This window comes from Peromyscus californicus, unplaced genomic scaffold (assembly GCF_007827085.1).
Source record: "Peromyscus californicus insignis strain IS unplaced genomic scaffold, ASM782708v3 Scaffold_4__1_contigs__length_199733344, whole genome shotgun sequence".
NCBI classification, from domain to species: Eukaryota; Metazoa; Chordata; class Mammalia; order Rodentia; family Cricetidae; genus Peromyscus; species Peromyscus californicus.
In genome coordinates, this window is record NW_026294562.1 from 14,846,534 (window position 1) to 14,867,927 (window position 21,394).

Genomic DNA, 21,394 nt, shown 5'->3' on the forward strand with positions numbered 1-21,394 from the left:
CTCTGCACAGGGCCCTCCTTGTCTGTAGCTACTTAGAACCTTGGTGGTCCTCAGCATGTCTGCCCTTTTTCAACTATGAGGGCAGTCCTGCCAGCTGCCAGGCTTGGGAGAGGTACTGGCCTGAGACCCAGCCCCGTTTGTTCCTTATTCTGGCTGGCCCAGTCTGAGGTTGATGGTGGAAAGCATCTCAGACTAGATGCAGGAGTTTTCTTGGTGTGTCTAACGTAGTGTATCATTCAGTTACCGTCCTTGCATCCGGGGCCTTGACTTTCCTGGTGCCTCCAGAGCTGAATGAAACTGAGAGCCAGGCTCATGCTACCTACATCATGGAAAGTGTTAGTTACCAGCCATGGTGGCTAACCTTTAGTAAGCACTGGTAATTACTAGGCATCGTGTTGGCTACTGGTATTACCTCATTTAGTCACCACAGCAGCCAAGAAGGTGAGCATATCACTTTACCCTGAATTTTACAAGCTCAAGAATAGGCTTTGAGGGGCTGGAGAGATGGCTGAGTGGTAAAGAGCACTGGCTACTCTTCCAGAGGACCCGTGTTTGACTCTCAGCACCCACATGGTAGCTCCAACCATCTGTAACTCCAGTTTCAGGAGATCCAACAGCTCTTCTAACCTCCTCGGGCACCAGGGATTCAAGTGATGCATAGACATCCATGCAAGCAAACCACTCATATATAGAGAATAAAATAATTTATTTTTAAAAAGAAAGGCTAGACTCCAAATGATTAAGTAACTTCTCTAGAGGGGCAGGGCCTGGGTTCGTACCCAGGCCTGAGACCCCAGAGACCTCTCTAAAACTCTCCACAAGCACCGGGCGGTGGTGGTGCACGCCTTTAATCCCAGCACTCGGGAGGCAGAGGCAGGCGGATCTCTGTGAGTTCAAGGCCAGCCTGGACTATAGAGTGAGTTCCAGGAAAGGCACAAAGCTGCACAGAGAAACCCTGTCTCAAAACAAAACAAAAAAAACTCTCCACAAGCAACTCACTCTTGAGTTACAGTAAAATTTGAAACAGCAGCTTCCCAGTGCTCGGGGCCGGGGTGGGCGTGGGGGGTGTTGTTTACTGAGCAAGTGTGTAGTGTGCTTGAAATGGTAGAATCAAGCTCTGGTTGTCTGATCGGTGTCCCTGCAAGAGATGGGCATTATACTAGCTGTGTAGCCTTGAGTGAGTGACTTCATCTCACTGGTTCAGTTTGTCTGCAAAATGGAGGGGTAGCAGTACCTGCTGTCGTGGTTTGTCCCGGAGAGTAACTGAGTAGCCCGTATGTGAAGAATATCGCACAAAGACCACCAATGTTGGATCAGTGTTGACTACTCTTATCTGCTGTGAAGAGGTCTGCAGCTCCCCCCGGCCAGTGCTAGAGCCCTGCAAGGGTTTGCCTCTCCTGTATGCAGCCCGACACCAGCCTTCTGACTGTCTCCCGCAGCCAGGGCCCTGCACTTGGGGTTATCTCCAGGCATGGTTCCGTTCTATCTCATGGAAGCTTGGGCCAGTTACTTTCCATATGAGAAATGTCTCCTTAACATTTGAGGCCGGAGGTGTGTGCCCGCCTCCCGAGTCCATCAGGAGAGCCAATGGTCCGAGAGCACCTGTGCTGACCTCTGGTGATCGTGGGGACTTTTGATATTCCAGAAATGTTTGAACCAGGACTAGCTGGGTGGCTCAGCCAGTCAAGGTGTTTGCTGCCTGAGCCTGGTAACCCGAGCTCAAACCCTGGAACACATGTAAAAATGGAAAGAGAGTTGATTCCCTAAAGGTGTCCCCCTGTGGCATGTCACCCAACACACCACACACACACACACACACACACACACACTTAGAAATGTTCACATCAGTGAACAGGTGAAGGGTTTCTCCCCATCATAGTGCTGATGATGCCTTAGCCCGTAATGACCTGTCCCCCATCACACTTTGGCAGGAGACAACATAACCCTGTTTCACAGGTGAGAAAACTGAGGCCCAGATAGGACACCACTGTCTGAGTCTGGAATGTAGCCCTCGTGTTTCCCTACCACTAAAGGTCCCTCTTCTGGGGCCAGTGTGAGATAAAGGTCTTTGTAGGACAGTGGTTCTCAACCTGTGGGTCACAACCCCTTTGACAGTTGAACAACCCTGTCACAGGGGTCACCAAGACCATCGGAAGACACAGCTATTTGCATTATGATTCATAACAGTAGCAAAATTACAGTTATGAAGTAGCAACAAAATAGTTTTATGGTGGGGGTCCCCACAACACGAGGAGCTGTATTCAAGGGTCGCGGCGGTAGGAGGGCTGAGAAGCGCTGCCGTAGGAATCTTCTGCTCCCTACATCACCATCCGCTGGAGGGTGCAGCTGTGGCAAGGGCTGAACAAGACTTCAAGGCAGAGTGTATTATAAAACTTGAAAACTACCCTGACATTTGAGGTCCTGGGTCTGGTCTGCTGAGCCCGCTGGCCTTTGACAATCCTTGGAGCCACCAGGCCCCATGGGACCAGCCTCCCACATGGCTACAGAGGCAGAGCCGGGATGCCTTCTCCAGCCCACACTAAAGCCGAATCCCATTGCAGGGAGGGCCTGGGTCAGAAGTCTACTTCAGAGATGCCTGTGTTTCAACAGACACCTCATTATCCCAGCCAGCCTCTGTAATCATACAGGCCCACGCCCAGCAGTCATCCCAGGCCAGGAAATCACTCCCTCCCCTCCCCCGCCTTCCGCCCAGGGCGCCCTGAACCTCTGTGTCTGCAGCCACTCTTCAGTGGCCCTCTTGCCTGCCTAACGGTTTTCTCTCCTGCTTCTCCTTGCTCTCTCGGGGACTCGGCAGTGTGGCTAACCAGCTGGACTGAGTCTCCCAAGAAGGACGTGACAGGTACCGCCTTGCATGCATGCGTGTGAACATGTGTGTCCCAGCATGTGTGCCGAGGAGCCGGTGCCCGCAGGCTTCCTTGCGCATGCTTCCCTTTATCGGCATGCGGGGCTTTTCCACTCCCTGGGCTTTCTGCTTGCTGGGAGAACCCTTTCTGGTCCTCAGATGAGCCATGGAGCCTTATAGAGCGGTGGCCAAGTAGCAGAGTGTGAGTGAGTGTGTGCTGGCCCAGTGCCTGTGGGTTTGAATCCCAGCTCAGCCATGCCCTGCCTGTGCTGCCCTGGGGAGGTTGCCTAAGCTTCCCAAAGGCATGTCATGCCATCTTAGGGCATTTCTGTTCCAGGATGATGGTGGGCTTCGTTTTTGTTTGGCCTTGTCACAATGGCCATCCCAGGGAGAGCAGCCAAACACGAGCCATCTCTAATCTGAGACAGGGAGTCCCTGACACCCAAACCTATCTTCCAGAGATCTCTCAGGGGAGCTAGAGTTCTGGAGAACAGGAGGGCCCTTCTTGAGAGTGTGGCAGGGTGGATCATAGCCCTAGATCCCAGTAGTCCCGAGCTTAGAATTGCCCCCAAGGCCTTAAGCTGCCATCTGAGGTACCCTTCGGGGCCTAGGGACTTAGCTTTTATCTGGTCCATCTGGGTAGAGGGTCAGGGTCTTGATTTTAGCCTCGTGGCAAAAACCATGAACAGCAGGACTGTAGTGCTTGGAGTAGATGGTGGGAGAGGGATGGCATTTCCAGAAGGGTCTTCAACAGGGTCCCTTTCTTTCTAAGCAAATATTTAGGCTGAGGGGTGAGGAGGCATGACAGAGGATTGGAGTGAGAAGGGGTCTTGGGCCAGTTGCAGGGTTAAAGCTCCAGCTTCACCCCCCCCCCCCCCCCCCCCCCGCCTCCACACTGCTGTTGGCAGGGAAGGGGATGTTGAGCATCCCGGGAGAGAGGCCAGGAGAGAAGGCAGTGGGGGAGGTCGCTCTTCCCTCCTGGTTGTCCTGATGGTGTTCCCTATGATGCCGGCCTGGGCCTGAGCTAATCACTGGGCTCCTATCCCTTTTTCCCCTCTGCTCACGCTAGTGAGCCAGATCCCACTTGGCCCACAGCAATACATTCTATTCACCAAACGTATAGCTGAGAGGCCAGCAGCCCAGTGCAGCCTGGGAGGAACCAGCTACGAGGGGCCGTTGGGTCTTGGTGGGATGCCCAGGGTTGGGAGTGTTGGAACCTGGAGCTGAGCTCCCACGGGGCCTGGCTTCTCAAGAGGAGTCCAACTCTCTGGAGCCAGAGGCCCAAGGGAGGCAATCCTCCCAACCCTCACCCTAGAGTGGCAGGGATAGCCAACTGAGAGAGTCCAAGACTAGAGTCTCTCCCAGCCTTGGTTTCCCTTCTGGAATGTTGGGGGAATTCTGTCAAACAGGAAACGCAGAGGTGATGGGCTGATGCCAGAGATCCTAATAGATAGGGTCCTGGGGCTGCTCAGCCTGGCATGCAACCCGGAGTGGCCTGGAGACTCTGAGCTGACTCTCTCCAGCTGGTAAGCCCCTGCCTGCCTGGAGGTGGGTCTAGGAGAGATGGATTACAGGGAAGGAAGCAGCTTTAGGCTTCCCTCTCCACCCTCCCAGTGCAGTGGCTTTCGCTCCAAGCTCCCTCTGGTAGTGAGGGCTTTAGGTCCTCCCAAGTCTTCTGTACTCTGCTCTCTAAACAGCTGTTTGTACTTTACTGGGGGCTTTAGGCCCTGTAATTTCAGTGCATGCACAGAACAGCCCCTGAGGTACTGTTCCTGAAGGTAAACTCGGGAAGGTTAAGTCCTCCCCAAGGCCACAGCAAGCAAGGGCAAGGCTGGACTGGACACTGATTCTAAGCTTTTCCTTTTTGATGCCAGGCAGTGGTTGTGTCTGGGTTGTGTCTTGTGGCCCCGGTATCATCAGAGGTGACTGGTCGGAAGCACATGGTCTGGTTGGAGATCCATTCCCACCCAAAAACCCAGGAGAGAACAAGAGACTACGGCCGAATGCTGAGGAGCCTCCTGGAGAGGCAGAACTACTTGGATAGAATTGAGAGCAGTGGAGGAGAAGGGGAAGAGGCATGTGGAGCAGGGGCAGGACCTACAGGAGAGGCTTAAGAAGAATGTCCACAGGGACACAGGGGCACGTTGGGTGCTCAGTCCGTGTGCTGAATCCTGAATGTACACAGGATAGTGGAGGAACAGCAGGGAACCAGGGGAATACCAATCACAGGAAAGACTGGGCTTGAATTTGCCTCTTACCCTCTAAGTAAGGAGGAGCCATTGAAGGTACGGGAACCGGGGAGTGACTTCCGAAGACCTAGTTTGGAAGCTTAAGTTTACAGCGAAAATCCCTAAGTTCTGTGCAGACGGTAATTGGAGGAATACAGGCATAGGCAGGGGTAGGGCAGAGACCCTCAGGACCCTAGCCAAGGACTCCGATAGAGTGTAAGTATCCACCTCCTCTGCAAAGTCCCATTCTAACCAGGAGGCAATGCTCTCTAGAAGGGGTCCACCCCTCTGCACTCTGCCAAAGCCTTCTTGCCTGAGCACAAGTGGGCCTCCCCCTTCCTCAGGCAGACTCCTCCAGACCCCAATTTTCCAGGCCTTGCCTGCCTTGGAGGGGATCCAGAGCTGTCTCTATAGATGACATCACCGCCCACCACCAAGCGGTTTCTCATCTGGATACCTGCTCTTAGTGCCTGCTGCCATGCAGTGACACTCAGAAGAGGCAGATGCCAGAGGGAGGAGCTGGGAGCCTGCCTGCACTGGGGGTGGGAAGGGGGTGGGAGAGAATCCCACAGCTAGTGCAGCTGTCTGCAGGAAGAGTGGCAGCCTGCCTGTGCTGTGTGACCCTGGAGAAAGGTCTCTTCACTCTGCCTTCCTGAGTCCCAGAATGCTAGCCGTTGGAGGCTCCAGCCAATTTTCCAGGCAGACTTCGGATGAGGGCTGTGGGTGTGTAGAGTTTTCTCTGCTTTGAAATCTTGCCTCAGATTTTTCTTGGCTTGGATCAAAATAAGCTGATATCTGTCCCCTCACTGGCACCTCATCTTTGTCCTTACGTCTTTGTCTGTCGTCTGGCCACGAGCCCAGAGCTGCGTGCTCCATGTTGCCTCAGCTTCACATCTCCTCTTCCCCATTTCCAGGTCAGCCATTTATTGTCTCCCCACCCCCACCCCTGTTTGGGAGGTAAGGCCCTTCCTGGTTTAGCCAGATGGGCACAGCAGTCACACCATCTGTCTGGAAGTGCGTTCATTTCGCACTCAGTGCCTACCACTAATGGACGGATGCACTAGTCATATGCTAGTATGCGCTAGAGGTGACCGAGTGAGTCGAGTGTTGATCAGGTGTGCCAGGTGTGTGGGGATGCAGGGAGGCAGGGTCCTTCCTAGAGACTGCACATCAGTGGCACCTGTAGGCCGTGTGTGATGCAGGCGTTAAGGTCATGTGCTTGGTGGCATGGGACTTGGGTTTAGTTTAGAATCTGCTTCCCCTAGAGACATTCAGTTTACACATGTGTAATGTGAGACTGTGTGGAGCCCTCTGTGGAAAGCTGCTGTGAGGACCTCACTTGGATGGACATTCGGTTGGCTGTTGAGTATGGGACTCATCCTGAGGGGCCCTGATGGGGACTTGCATGTAATTGGCATCTTAGGACTTAACCCTACCACTGTCTCCCATGTTGGTCTTATAGTCTCCTCTCCCAGTTTTCACATCCAGGGTCCCCTCAGTGGCTGGTCCTTTTTTGGTTTGTGCTACACAAGCTCTGATATCCCCCAGGGGCACAGTGGGAGGCTGTCTGTCACCCAGTGCCCAGGCTGTTGCTAGCTGGTGCAGATGCTGGTGACATCTGAGTACAGAGGCTGGGCTGCCCAGCTGTTGGTTGTGTTTCTGCCGGAAATACAATTCTGGCTTTTCAGGGGCTCCCTGGGGGCTTGTATGTGTGCACTCATGGGGCACACCTCAACTTCTGAGTCTCCAAAGGGTCCATCTGGGGCAGCAAAGCCCACATCATGTGGGAGAAGAGTTTCTTTGACTCTCCCAGAGTTCTCTGGCCACAGACCCTGACAGCGCCTTCTTTATAAAGGACTCAGAGGTCTAAGCAGTGTCTCTCACTTTTGGCTGCGAATTTGAACCGTGGGACAGGATGAGGTATGCAAAATGACTCATACTGAGGCCCCACCCACAAAAGCTGGCCCTCTGAAGCCTAGGCATCAGAGTTAAGGGGTTTGAAAGTTCCTGGGATGAGTCTGTGTTCTTAAGCGGAGGATCATTGTGTCAGAAGGACAGTGTGTATGGAAATAAATCAGTGTTCTGTAATCGGAAGAGAGATGGACTTGAACCTTTGAAAAGATCGTAAGTAGTTTGGCTGTCTCTGTATGAGCTGTGGGAACTGCATGAGTCTCTTGTCCTCTCTGGGCCTCTCATTAGTTTGGGAATTAAACAGTAAGAGAAAGGGGGTGTCTAGAGGTGAACTGAAGCCATACCTGCCTGGCGTGTGAGTCAGACTCAGTCATGTAGAGGGAATGTGTCTGAGGCTGGGGCACCACAGGAGACCGGAAACACTGGACTATTTCTGTGGCCACACTAGTGGTGTGAAACATTGGTAGAGTTTTGCATTTGTTTTGGTTTTGAAACAGGGGTCTTGACTGGCAACCCAAGCTGACCTTGAACTCCTGATTCACCTGCCTCAGCCACTAGTGTGGGAATGACTGGCTGACAGGCTGACTGACAACCGTGGCGTAAGAAATGTGCTGGAATTCCCTTAGGGGTGGAGAGGTCTGGGAAGGCTTCCCGAAAGAGGTGGTTAGTCATTTTCTGGCTTATGGATTATTTGAACGCTAGCAGGGCATCCTGTCTTTGAGTGTGTCCATGGTAACAGCTGAAGAGCAGAGATCTGACAGTGCCATTTAAGCTGAGATGGACACCCAGCCTGTCCACTTTCCAGCCTGGTGCTTCTTTAACAAATGTCACCCTGGTCTAGTAGCCAAACAGGACAAAGAACTGGCTTGCTCCTAGAAGCGGGGCTCACCTGCCCTCTCTTCGATACACCCCAACCTTTGACTCTGAGGCTCCTGAAACTGCCCAGCACTCCAAGGCAAGGGGGACTGGTCACCCTCTGCTGGTTGCGATGGCGGTGAGGCTCAGGAAGGCTCCTCTGGAAAGCCTAAGGTACTGTCTGCCTGGCCCTCTGAGAGCCAGGAGGACAAGAATGGAGCCGAACTTGAGGAAAAGTTGGCGGGGGAGGGGGGAGGGGGGATAGGGGGTGGGCTAGGCTCGCCAGCTCTGGCTCTGGGACTTTCTTCTTGGGTTTCAAGTAAACAGTCTGGGCCCTCCTCCCATCTCCTGCCTCCACCCCCAGCTCCTCATTCGACGGGTCTCATGTGTTTCTATTTAAGGGTTGCGAGTAAGCCCAAGTGATTGGCGGCCTCAAACCCTCTTGACTCTTTGCTGGACCTAGGCTGTGGAGAAGTTCTCTCCCTCTCCCTCCTGAGGGGAGCCCTGCTGCCTTTTCTCTCTGGGTTTACAGGCTCGGGGTAGACAGGCAGCAGGCAGGCCTCGGGGCCTCCCCCTGCCTCTCTCCTTTCTCTCTCCCCTGTGCTCTGGTCTCAGGCTTCATGGGCCGCCCACTGTGCCCTTGTGGTCCTCCTCTTACACCCCAGCCAGCCCAAGAGTCTGGAGAGACGGGAGGCCCCAGGCCTCTCTGCAGACTCCCCCATGCCGGGCTGTGACTAACTTCGCACGCAGCAGCAGGCTTTTCCCTCCGTTTCCTTGTCTTCCATCTCTGCCTGCCTCTGCCTCTCTCCACCCACTTCTCCTCCCCTCGTCCCCTGGCTCCCCATGTCCCCCGGTCCCCGCGGTGCAGCGGGCCGGTGTGGGGCCTTGCTATATGGCCTGTCCTCGGGGCCCGGCAAGCTGCGAGCCCTGGCTGCGGGCTGCTCCTCCTCGGTGCAGCGCTGGCGACCGAGCAGCCTCCCTCGAGGGCGATGGACAGAGGGCGCCCCGGACGCGGGGCCACGGCCGGCCGCTGGCTCACCGCCTGCTTTCTGCCCTCGCCAGGTGCCGACACCAACGCCGAGCCCATGATCCTGGAACAGTACGTGGTGGTGTCCAACTATAAGAAGCAAGAGAACTCGGAGCTGAGTCTCCAGGCCGGGGAGGTGGTAGATGTCATCGAGAAGAACGAAAGCGGTGAGTGCCTGGCCTTCGGCTGTCCAGTCCTGGGTCCAGCCGGGCTCCCGGGCCCGCCTGGGTTTTTGTTCCTCTCCTCCTCCTCCCCCCCCCCCCCAACCTCTGCAGCTATACGTTATTTCCATCTGGCAGGGAGAGGGCCAGGAGTCTGAAGTTCCCCTGTTGGTTTGGGCTGCAGGCCAGCAGTTTGCCTGGTGGTGGAAGAATGTCTCCCTGGCTTGAGGCTAATTAGCCAGCTTGTGCTGATGCAAGGCCAAGGTGGCAGCAGAAGCATCCATCCCCTGTTCAGGGACCCCATGCCTACTGAGGCCCCGAGGAGATGGCAGCTGGTGGTGGAAGAATGTCTCCCTGGCTTGAGGCTAATTAGCCAGCTTGTGCTGATGCAAGGCCAAGGTGGCAGCAGAAGCATCCATCCCCTGTTCAGGGACCCCATGCCTACTGAGGCCCCGAGGAGATGGCAGCTTTAGCTCTGGTGCCCAATGACAGCTTCCTCAGTTGAGCTATCTGCCAGGATCCAGACAGAAGTGGGAGGACCCAGCCAGCTGGTGGAGAAGACAGGCCATGACATCACGATGGGTTCCAGGGTCCCCAGACCCCTAGCAAGATGTCTGAGGCAGGGCCGGGCCTGCTGAGGCTGGCTAGCGCCTGGGCAGTGAGTGGGGTAGTGAGCTGACTGCCCCCTGCTGAGCTGGAAGCTACCAGGACCTGGGAAGAGGGCCCCAGCACTGGATAAAATCGGGTCCCAGAGCCAGGAGGGGTCCTGCAGCAGCCACTTTTTATCATTAGGAGCTGACACAGGGACTCTATCTGTGGCTTCCCAGGGGCTCCTGGTTCCAGAGTGTGTCCTTGGCAGATGCAGAAAAGAGGGGTCCAGTCTGTCGGTCCTGTGCTGCAGGCTCACGCGGCTCCTGAAGGGCCCGAAGGTCCTTGAAACCCCTGCAGCATCCCCTGCGGCTGGCCCACAGCCTGCCAGCTGGGGCTTGAAAGGACTCAGGATCTTGTTTTGGTTTCGGTTTCAGTTTGCTGGGGGCAGGCCTTGTGCATAGGCATACCCCTGGACTGCATTTGGGGGCCCTTCAAGAGGGAGACCTGATCAGCTTCTGTGTTCCCTTCTAATAGTTCAGAAGGAAAGCAGACCAGTAGGTCACTGTGCCCATTCTGTAGATAGAATGAGCGAGGCACAGAGAGCTGGAAGAGAACTTCTGAATGATAGTGCCTCTAGGTGGCTGCAGAGAAGCTAAAAGAGGTCTCATTGGATGTTCTAGGGGGTACAACTTCTGATCTCAGAGCTGTGATGTGAGCACAGGCTGGACTCCCCCTCCTGAGGCTGTCGTCTTCATAGTCCATTTCCTGGGAAATCGGGCTCTGTCCTTGTGTATGGGTGGTTGGCCGTGACGCTACCCATGACAACATGACCTGGTCTCAGATCCTGATTCCAGGTGACCACCACCCTGGTTCCCTTCCTATGTAACTTTAGTGTGTCATGCTACCAGCCCCGTTTCCCTGATCTCTGTGGAAGCTGGCATCGTCTCGGGGGCTGGCTCTGGAAGCCCCAAGGCCCTGAGGCCCCATGAGGGATCTCTCATGACCGAATAAGAGACAGCAGGGGAGGAAAGTTCGTTCACTTGGGAGCTTGCTCCTAGAAAAGGCAGGAGCCCACTTTTGAATGCAAGGTCAAGTCTTCTAAGAAGTTCTGCCTTGGGGACTCATGTACGCTGCCACACCTCCACCACTGTATGACCCAGAGTAGCATGAGGTGGTGAGCCTCTGAGGCTGGGGTCAGTCAGCCATGGGCCAGGATGACAGAAGAGTCCCACTACATGACTCCAGGCTGTGCAGTGGCACGTCTTTAATCCTAGCATTCAGGATGCAGAGGTAGACACTGGAGTTTGAGGCCACCCAAGGCTAAATAGTAAGGCCCTGTCTCAAAAACTAATAAAATAAATAAAAATTAAAAAGGACTCCAGGGACTCACCTACCTTTCCCTTTTCTGTCCTGGATTTGTAACCTTAGAATACCCGGACTCTTGCCTAAGGGTGAAGGAAGGAGAACTCAGAGAAGGTGTGCGTCTGTGTTAGGCTTAGAAACAGTGTAAAGAGGCCTGCTTTCCTGCACAGTCCCCTTGACTGTAAAGAGGCCTCAGCTTGCTACTGCCACCCATCCCTGGGCAGCCCAGTTGAGCACAGAGACCCCATAAGAGGGCTGCTGTCCTTAGACGTAGGATTCTGACTACTACCAGGCAGTTGGGTAGCTCCATGTCCCTTTACTGAGCCTTAACCTTGTGGCTGCTTGGAAGTGGAGGCTGCCTTGTGTCTGAACCGCTGGGTGACTCAGCAGGGCCCTGGGTGTCAGATGGAGAGAGCCTCGTTACTTGTGGCTTTTCTGCTGTTCTGATGGTTTGAACAAGGATCTGGCGTACTGCGGCTACCTATCTGTCTGTCCATCTAAAATCAGGATGGCTAGGATGTATATCCAGCTCAACAAGAGAGATGGGGTAGAGGGGAGAAAGCTAGATGACCAGACTTCAGATCCTGAGAGGGAATTCTCTGGTGAAGAAGCTGGAGGCTGAACTGTGGGGGTTGTAGGTGAGGTGTGTGCATCCTGTGAGCTGCTTTTGGAGGGAGTGGTGAGTGAGGCTTCAGAACTCTGGAACAAAGACCCAATTGTGATGCCTTTGACCTGGGACATAGTGAACGTGTTACAACATTTCCACAAGCATTGCTGGGCAGCAGCCCCAGTGAGTACCATCCCCCAGGCCTCCCATTTGGTGCAGGCCTCTGCCTGTGTACCCTTTCACTTAGCTGGGAGTCACTCAAATGGAGGGTCCATGGAGAGACCCAGCAACCTCTGCCTCTGCCTGTTTGTGAAAGGTCCCCTGTGACCTGGACTATAGCCACAAGGTAATGTGGGGTGTGGACATGCCAGCACTCTGTGGCTGTTACCCATCCAAAGAGATGTGTCTGGAAGGTAATACCAAGCCCATAAACAGTAAGCACCAGGCTCCAGTCCCCTTACTAAATAGGATAATTGTACCAGTTCCATGGAGTAATCCTACATGGTAGAAGGCACTTTAACCATTTTATAGCGAAAGTCACAAAGAGTTTAGGTGATTCTTAAAATCTGAAAGTTGAAGTCTCTCCCTCCAAAAAGACCCTGGGGGAGGCTGAGATGTGCTGATCTTGAGTGTTGAGTGGGTAAAAGCATGTGTCAATGATAAGTGGATTGAGACATGGACTGGTAAAGATGATCAGAGATCACCCTAGAACATCCTTGCCTAAAGATTCCCCTTGGACCCTGCTATCATGGTGTTTCTAGGTAGTGCTGTATTAGTAGTTAAATTGATCCTTTGAACTTAGAGGCAGGCATCAGTTGAGAAGACCTCAAGAAGGTGATGTGTTCCCCATGCGGAGGATAACCAATCTCAAGAAACACATGGGCAGAAGTCGCAAGCGCCTTTTTGATCAAATGGAAAGAGGCCACGTAGGAAGACTCTATTCTCCACTGGTCAATAGGATCACACAGAGCAGAAACATACATCAGGTTTGGTAACTTTGCCATCCAGCAAGCCATGCCAGGGCCTGCTGGCATGACCCTTCACCCTTGACCTGAGCAATGGTACCTGAAATACCTCCTTACAGGACATTCTTGTGTCTCAAAGACCCACCCATACAGACTGCCCCTTCTGGCAGGCATAACAGGTGTGACATCTGCAGACGGGTGATGTCAGGGTCCTGGTTGCTGCTTTCTGTGCTGAGCGAAGCTGCCTGTAGCTTTCCAGGATTGTTTCCTTCCAAGACTGCAGCCAGCGCAGGGAGTGTGGAGATGAGTCAACAGACTTCCCCTGCCTCAGCTTTCGTCCTCTGAGTCTTTTATTTCCTGGCATCGCCATGATACACTGAGGGTTCTTATCCTTGGAAACTAGGGATTCTGAACTCTCGTCAATCCGCTCACTTTCCCAGTGAGAAAACTAAGCCTTGGGAATCTTTACTCTCCAAATCCAGTGCTTTAGTACAATTGATCTGTGGCTAAAGACTGGAAATCCCTTTAACTTTTCAAAAGACTATTGGAAGACTATGGGAAAAATCTCCCTGAAGCCAAGAGTGAAGCATGAATCCCAGCCTTGGGGAGGCTGGGACTGGGAAACCTCACTCTTTCCTTTCTTGGCTCAGTCTCTGCCCTCCCCGCACTCTGTGTGTCTGTGTGTGTGTGTGTGTGTGTGTGTGTGTGTGTGTGTGTGTGTGTGTGTGTTGAGGGGGGGCGGAGATCACATGGCATTCATGCAGCAGTCAGAGGACCAGTTTCCAGAGCTGGGGAGTCTGGAAATCAAGGCTCAGACTCAGGTGGTCCAGCCTGTGGAATAAACGCTTTAATTTATTCTTATCAGCTAGAAGGCTGGTTTTAAAGAAGAGAGCTATTTGGGTAAGGGGAACCCCCCAAACATGGGTGTCTGCAACTTGAGAGGCTGTGTATGTAAGCAGAGAGGGCCAGGAATCCAGAATTCAAGTACTGGGTTTCAGATCTAATGCTGTGGGCTGAGACTGTTACTCTGTGGTAGAGTACTTGCTTAGCGTGCTCAGAGCCTGGATTTCACCCTCGGCACTATAAAAAGAAAAGGAGAGAGGGCCAGTGCTACCCTGGTATTGGAAACAAGAATCAGTTTGCTTCTTGGAAACTTTATTTTAGATTTACTTATTTTATTTTACGTATATCAGTGTCTGCCTGCATGCATGGATGAGCATCACATTCATGCCTGGTACCTGCAGAGGTCGGAAAAGAGCATCGAATTCCCTAGAACTGGAGTTTTACGGATGGTCATATGGGTGCTGGGAACTGAACCCAGGTCCTTTGTAAGAGGTGCTGTTAACTGCTGAGCCATCTCTCTAGCCCTTCAGTTTTCTTCTTCTAGAGTAAAAGGGGACAGTGATATGTACCACCCAGAGTTTATAAAAGTGAAACATCCTGTGCATAGCGCTTATTAACTCCTCACTGTTTATTTCATGATATTTGAATATTTTCTTTGTCCCAGACACTGTGATAATTGTTTGCACACCATAGGATCATGTCTGATGGGTGTGACAGTCCCAGCACTTACGATGAGGACTGTATTGGGAGGATAGGATAGCTTTAATTTGTTAACTTAGGGGCTGCCAGTGGGGCATTCATCACAGCGTCCATGTGGAGGTTGGGGAAGAACACGTGGGAGTTGGTTCTCTCTTTCTGCTGTGTGGGTCCTGGAGATGAAACTCTGGTGGTTATGCTTGGTGGCCCCCTCACCCGCCTGGCATAGCTTTCTAGACTCCTGGCTGTCTTGGGTTGACTCAATTTAGCTTAGATTGTGCTTGACTAAGGAATGACCTGAACGCTGATCCAGACTTCCGAGCTGTGCCGCCTTAGGAAGTTGGACACCCCGGTAAAGACAGGAGAGGCTGTTTCTAGAAAGGATAGTTCATTGCCAGATGCAGATTAATGAACTAGTACTCCTGTCTCCAAAACAGCCTTGTAGGAGTGAAGTTCCCTGAATCAGTCTGCATTTGGAGCTGTGTCTGCCGCCCCCCCCCCCCCCCAGTCCTGTAGGAGGGTCCGAAAGCCTCTGTGTCAGCTCTTCCCTTCCTAAGTGCATGTGTGTGTCTCTGCTGTATGTGCCTAGTCAGCGGTTCCTAAGTCCGTTCTGGTCCAAGGCCGTCTCTGGTACGTACGCACTGTGTTCACCTCACGGAGCTGGCTGGAGGAGAGAGGCCCAGAGAGCTTAAATCCCTGCTCACGTGAGCCTGAGGTCCTTCAGCCTTGTTCACTGTAGGACAGGGAGACACCTTCTTGCCGCTAAGATTGCAAAATAGCCTCCTAATGAAAATCTCAGGCTTCGGGTTAGGTCCACCTGGTTGTAATTTTGACTCGATTACTCTGTGGCCCTCGGAAAGTTTCTTGGATCCTCTAAGTATTCATTTTCTTACCTATAAAACAGGAACAACTGTACGGCCCCTGCCACAGTTGGAGTATTGGAGCTGGAATATTCTGATTCAAAAGGGCCAGAGACATAACAGATACGGCACGAGACTGGGAACCTGAGCTGTAGCTTAGATGGCAGTGTTGGCCTGGGACGCACAAAGCCCTGGTTTGACCCCAACACCACATAAACTAGGCATGATGGTACATATCTATAATCCCAGCACTTAGGAGGTAGAGACAGAAGAAGGATCAGAAGTTCAAGGTCATCCTTGGCTACATAACAGTTTTGAAGTTCTCTGGGCCAAAACTACACCAGACTGGGTCTGGTGTTTACCCTCTTGGGCCGGTTTCCCCATCTGGCCAGACAGTGAATTACACTCAGTGGTTCTAACTCAGCCCTGAGGGTCTGTGAGGCAGAGAGCAGCGGAGGGATTATTACCCGTGAAGTTAGGGCAGCACCGGCCAAAGCCACCTTCTTTGGAGTTCTTACTTGCACAGCTGTCCTTGTCCCGGCCTGTGGCAAGAAAGAAGGGCTTGGGACAGAAGCCAGACTCCTGTTGGTGACCCAAGAGCAGATACCTTCGATCAGGATGCTTCGTGCAAGTCTGGCCGAGAGGAGGCCCACCTTGGGATACCACCGCACTGACGGTCAGGTTCTGTCAAAAGCGGTGCGGTGCGGAAGTGCCGGCAGCCAAGACACTGGGCTTCCGGCTGAGCCTTAGAAAATGAGCGTGTTCCAGTAGGCAGAAGGGAGCTTGTGGGGTGGTGGGGGAGGGGCAACAAAGCAGAGTCTAGGCACCCAAAGCAGAAGTGTGCAGGCTAGGCAGCCCTGTGGAAGTCAGCCATGGGCTGTGGTAAGCAGGGGGCTGCCTGGTGGAGGCAGCTTGGAGCCCATCTTCCTGGCTCTCCAGGACGGCAGCTGGAGCAGGTGTGGGGGGGAGGGGGAGGGGGACAAGGAAATAGTTCTTTCCTCGAGCTACATGCGCCATGGCTGTTGTCAGGAAGGCATCCAAGAGCTTGTCAGCGCCGAGCGCTGCCAGCCACATGCCGGGAACCAGCTGCCAGAGAGCAGGGCAGGCGAGGGGTGCTGGCCCTTCCCTCTGGCCCTTCCACCGTGCTCCCGCTGCACAGGTAGAGCAGCAGCCCAGGCACCCTCACCTGGTGCTGTCTCTGTAGACAGAGGTGACCTGACTCTTCGGATTCAGTCTGCCTACTGTGAGCGGGCAGTCCTGGAGCTCCTGCCCACTTCCCAGCGTACATACATGCGTGTCCGTGCTTCCCAGCGTACATACATGCGTGTCCGTGCTTCCCAGCGTACATACATGCGTGTCCGTGCTTCCCAGCGTACATACATGCGTGTCCTGCTTCCCAGCGTACATACATGCGTGTCCGTGCTTCCCAGCGTACATACATGCGTGTCCTGCTTCCCAGCGTACATACATGCGTGTCCTGCTTCCCAGCGTACATACATATGTGTCCTGCTTCCCAGCGTACATACATGCGTGTCCGTACTTCCCAGCATACATACATGCGTGTCCTGCTTCCCAGCGTACATACATGCGTTTCTCCCCAGCAGAAGTGGCCAGTCTCACTCTCCAGCAGAAGTCCAGGGAGAAGCCATTCCCACGTGCTCTCTGCTCTTACATAATGAACTTCGGCTAAGTGCAGGGCACACGCTTTCTGGGGAGTATAATTTGTCAGAACCTCAGGGAATTTGGGTTGAGAAATTGCCCCTTTCCCAAGCTCACCCTGTGGATGCTGGATATTACACACTTCAGCACTTGGGTTTTCCGTGTAATCATTGTGGTGGTAGCTGAGGGTAGCCCATGGTAACCACTTTCATTCCTGTCTGCATCTTTTCAGATTCCATAACCTCATCCTTTGGTGTCCAGTGCTGACCAAGAATCCTAGTCTTAAGGTGGGGAGTCAGTGTTCCGTGGAGTTCCCCATCTTGGAGCCTGTCGAGTCCCCCAAAATGGAGGGAAGCTTCTGGTTCCTATAGCTCAAGTTCATGAAACTATGTGGGTTTCATTGTCTCAGCCCATGCTCTCTATTTCCCTTCCTAGCTGGGCATCTCTCAGACTCCTGCTAAAATTCATTTGTTTCTCTTGAGCTTTTTATTGGACTGGATTGTGGGGAAGTGGCCCAGGAGCACCACAGGGGGTAGGACAGAGCCAAACTCAAGTCAGTCTGCCAAAGACTAGCGGTAAAGTGAGCAAACTGTGCCGGGGTCCGGAGCCGATTCGTGATAGCCGTGGCTCCCTCGCCTGTGGTCTGGGCCATCGGTACTGCCACAGCCACCTTTGGCTCTCCCTGTCTTGAAGCCCTAGTGGCCAAAAGTCTGTACGTCTGTTCTCTTAGATGCCTGCTGGGAATCATCCTCAGAGAGGTCAAGGCCACCTGGGGAAGTGTCTGTTCTGCCAGCAAGCTGGGGAGTTTGAGCTTTTTCCAAGGTGATCTCTTTCTGAATCATAATATTTTAAGTTTCACAGGATAGGAAACCATGCGATTTTTAAAACCCCTTGGTATTAGGCAGGGTGGAGCTTAGTGTTCTGTGTCTCTAAGGAGGAAACTGAAACCCAGAAAAGTGAGGTAATTTGCCCCAGGGTTGCACAGCAAGGCAGGCAGGCATGAGCTTTATGTCCCATTGTCTGTCCAGGGCCGGGAGCCTGAGTGCTTGCAGCATGGAAGGCAGGTCAAACCCCCGAGGGCGGGCCTTGATGTGGAAGTTCCCCACACCACCAAGAGCTAGGAAGCAGAGGTCTGTAGGTCAGAGACCCTTCAAGAGAAAGTGCGAGTCCCCCATCTTGGCTCCCCAGGGCCTTCCGGAGGGGCTGGACTGTGTGAGTGGTGGATTGGGAGGGTTTGGGTAGAGACTGAGCTGTGCCTCCCTGGCACTTGTAACCAAACAGAACCATCCCAGCCCCTGTCTTACAGCCCCATACCACATGGAGTAGGTCCTTCATCTTGTCTCCTCTCCTCCCGCCTTCAGTACTCAGGGAAATCCTGCTTCCATCGCAGGTAGACAGCTTAGTCAGCAGGCATGGAGAACCTACTGTGTGACCCACAGCATGCATGCTGGAGTGGAGCAGTGCACCAGTGTGGAGAAGAACCTACTGTGTGACCCACAGCATGTATAGGACTGGAGTGGAGCAGTGGACAAGTGTGGAGAAGAACCTACTGTGTGACCCACAGCATGTGTAGGACTGGAGTGGAGCAGTGGACAAGAAGCTGCCCTTGTCTTGCCCTTGATGACAGTGACATCCCTAACTCTCTACCTATAGCCCAGATACTGTGAGCTGATTACATTCCCCATGTAAGGCCCAAAGCAAGGTGATGCCAACCACAGGAGGCCAGGGTTCAGGACGGCACATGGCCTGGGTGCTGTGGGTGTTGTGGATGCACAGTGCTGGATTGGGTGAAGAGAAGGCTTCTGAAGATGGCAGATCTTGAACAAGGAGAGGCAGGCAACTTGTAAGGATCGAGGAGTCGGGTGTTTCCTGCAGATTGAGTACGTGGAAGGGACCATACGATCTGACTGAAAGAAGGGGTTACCCACAAGTAGCTGGGTTTAGCTGTTAGGCTGGAGGAGCCTATTGTATGATATCAAGTAGGAGGAGTTACTCCCTGCTGTGCAGGGGGGGAGGCAGGCAGGACTGCCTCATGACTCTGGGACTTTGGTACTGAGGGACCAGTTTCTGAAGCCCCAGAAGTAATAGAACAGGTGTCAGGAGACGGGATCAGGGCTCTTGGGCCACTCTTCCTGCCAAACCACTGCTCCCCAACGGGGCCCTTGAGTCTGGCTGAGGCTAGATTTTAGACCCACCTCCCCAGCCCAGCATTCAGAGACTCATTCCTCTAACACGTCCGCACACATAGCCTTTTGAAAATGCAGACTTTCCCGTCTAGCCTAGGCTCTGGAGTGAAGCTGGGGTCAAGCTGGTGTGCTCCAAAAGATGTGGCACTGCCCACAGCTGGCCGAGTCCCCCTCAGACCCCGGACTCGGGCCCCTGCCAGCCTCTTCCTTTCCTCGTTCCGTTCAAATCGGTCTCTGTTGCAGTTGGCCAGGTACCCAGTCCTGGCTCTCCTGGACACTCTGTCTGTCTCATTTGTTTTCTGTTCTCACAGGGCCCCAGGCTGCCCATGGCTCGTTGTGCTCACAGATTTGGGCCTTTGGCTGGTTTGAACGGCTTTAATGGGAGGAGACAGATGGCAAGCGTGTGCGGCGCTCGGGTCCCTGCACCAGCCAGCACCTACAACATCAACTGTAGGCTACTATGTGGCTGGTTGACCAGCGAACCTTTCTCTAGCCTGGTAGCACTTGCTGCCAGCTCCAGACACCCACCTCTTGCCTGAGGCATTGGGCCAAGGGATTGCTACTTGGCACAGTGCTCAGGGTGTCCTGTTAATGGGCGGAGTTGTGGAGTCATTCTGAAAGGAATGCCAGACTTTGCATAAGACGATCTTGGTCAGTCTGGACTCTAAGCTCAGCTACCAGTTAAGGGGTGACTTCAAGCCACTTTGTCCCTTAGAACACCAGCTGCCCTTGTCTGAAGGGTAGAGCGGGGACACCAGTGGCCACAGTTGCTCCCCAATTCCCTGACCATTGTACTCTCATCAACTGAGCCAGAAGCAGCTTCTTTGTCCCCGTGGTATGGAGAGCTGTAGAGTTATGATGCCTCCCCACCCCCAGGCCTGTGTAAACATACTGTCTGTCTCCACACAGAAGGCGCAGGGGAGGGGAAAGTGGCCATGTTGACCAGCCCCCAGCTAGCTCTCCCCAGCTGCCAAATGGGTCAATGGCTGTGAGCGTCCCTGTGTTTGTAACAGTGATCCCAGGGATCCCGGGCTCCTGGACACCTCTGGAACTGGCTTTGCAGGGCCAAATGCTCTGCAGATTAAATTTCCGGAGAGCGAACAGCTGAGCCTCCCGGAGCCACTTCTTACTGTGGCCATCAAGGGGCTCCCATGTGTGTGTGCATTGTTCTCCTGGATGAAAGGAGGAGAGTGGCGGAGGGTGAGCGTGGTCCGGCGCCCCCTCCCTCCTGTGGACCACAGCAGCACTGGGCAGCTGGTGCTGCTCGGATTTTCTAGGACATGCCTGGAACAGAATTGCATGATAGGGTTTCGGGGTAGCTTTTCCCCCTCTTTAAATAATGTTTTTGAAGAGTTGCCATGGAGAACTGTTGGAAGCAGAGGGGCTGATGAATGTCTTTGGTCATGTCAGATGAGGACAAGATTACCCAAGTGAGGGAGAGTGTCCCTCCCGTCAGCAAGACTGTGGGGTTCCAGGGCTGCCCTGCCAGAAAGCCAGGGCCATAATCACAAACAGACTGCGATCACTTACAACCAGAAGTATTACTTTAGACTCTTGGCTTTGATGGGGAAGAATGCAGTTTTCCTTGGCCCCTCCCCCACCCTCTCAAGTTAAACAAGATCTGTGAAAGCCATAGCTCTGGGCCTTAAAGAGGCCAGAATTCAAGCCAAGGAGAGGTCTCACAGGCCCAGCTTTAGGAGTGCTCCACTGAGCTCCATTGGTGCACATTGGGGCTGGGGATAGCCCTGAGCCATTTGCTGTCCCCATCCCTCCTTGAGGTGAACTGGGGAATCCCGCTTTCCCATAGTCCGGACGTCCTGTCTTCCTGGGGCTTCCTCACCATCCGAGGGTCCTGGCGTTTTCTGCACGTGTGCCGTACACTCTCACAGTGTGTGGTGGGGGAGGTCAGATTGCTGTCTCAAAGAATATGGCTTAGGGCACTGGGATATTGGGGTCTAGCCTAGCCCTAGGGGTAGGAGCTGTTTCTCATCCTTTTTCCCCTACTCAACTGATACTTCCCAAGCAAGCCTCAGATGGACTGTCACACTCCTAGGCCTCAGTATAACAGAGCCATGGCTTTGTGTGGCATGCTACCCAGGCACTCAGCAGATCTTGGGAGCAATGTGGACCTTGTTGCCAGTGGAGTGGGATTATAACCAGCTGTCACTGGAGAGGAGAGAGGGAGTGTAGCTGTCATCTGGGCTTTGTAGAAGGAGAATTAGCATCCAGGGGACCTGCCTCACTAGCTCCCTGGTAAGTATTCACCTTCTTTTGCATCCAGGCCTCACTGCACAAGCAAATACAAACTTACCTCCTTGGATCTGGAGGGCCTCCTCTTACAGTGGGGTCAAAGCCTCTTGGCATGGACACAGCAACCGGGAACATTTTAGACCTCAGGCCAGTCTGCCTCAGTGTCCCCACCTCTGAAACCCCATGAGGATAGCCCACCACCTTACCTTGTAGATGTGGTCCCCAGGCAGGAAACTGGATGTGATATTAGCCAACAGGGCAGGTTCTGATCCAGAGGCCAAGGCAGGAGGAAGAGAAAGAGACAGTGTGTTCCAACTTAAGGGACAGGCT

At 53.6% G+C, this 21,394-nt stretch overlaps 1 protein-coding gene and 1 long non-coding RNA gene across 5 annotated transcripts in view; one reads left to right on the forward strand and one right to left on the reverse strand.

Moving 5' to 3' along the window:
- Sh3pxd2a (SH3 and PX domains 2A) overlaps positions 1 to 21,394 on the forward strand; it is a 213,404-nt gene that overhangs the window by 148,673 nt on the left and 43,337 nt on the right. For 2 of the 4 annotated variants that reach the window (XM_052760844.1, XM_052760847.1), the window contains exons 7-8: positions 2,816 to 2,860; positions 8,920 to 9,051. In XM_052760844.1, coding sequence (XP_052616804.1) covers positions 2,816 to 2,860; positions 8,920 to 9,051 — 177 coding nt within the window. Of the gene's footprint in view, positions 1 to 2,815; positions 2,861 to 3,780; positions 5,815 to 8,919; positions 9,052 to 21,394 lie in introns of those variants that run through there. The other 2 variants (XM_052760848.1, XM_052760845.1) reach the window with 2 other exon arrangements.
- LOC128124501 (uncharacterized) overlaps positions 1 to 21,394 on the reverse strand; it is a 41,712-nt gene that overhangs the window by 3,768 nt on the left and 16,550 nt on the right. The window contains exon 2 of the long non-coding RNA XR_008222896.1: positions 21,271 to 21,329. This is a non-coding gene — a long non-coding RNA (uncharacterized LOC128124501). The remainder of the gene's footprint in view (positions 1 to 21,270; positions 21,330 to 21,394) is intronic.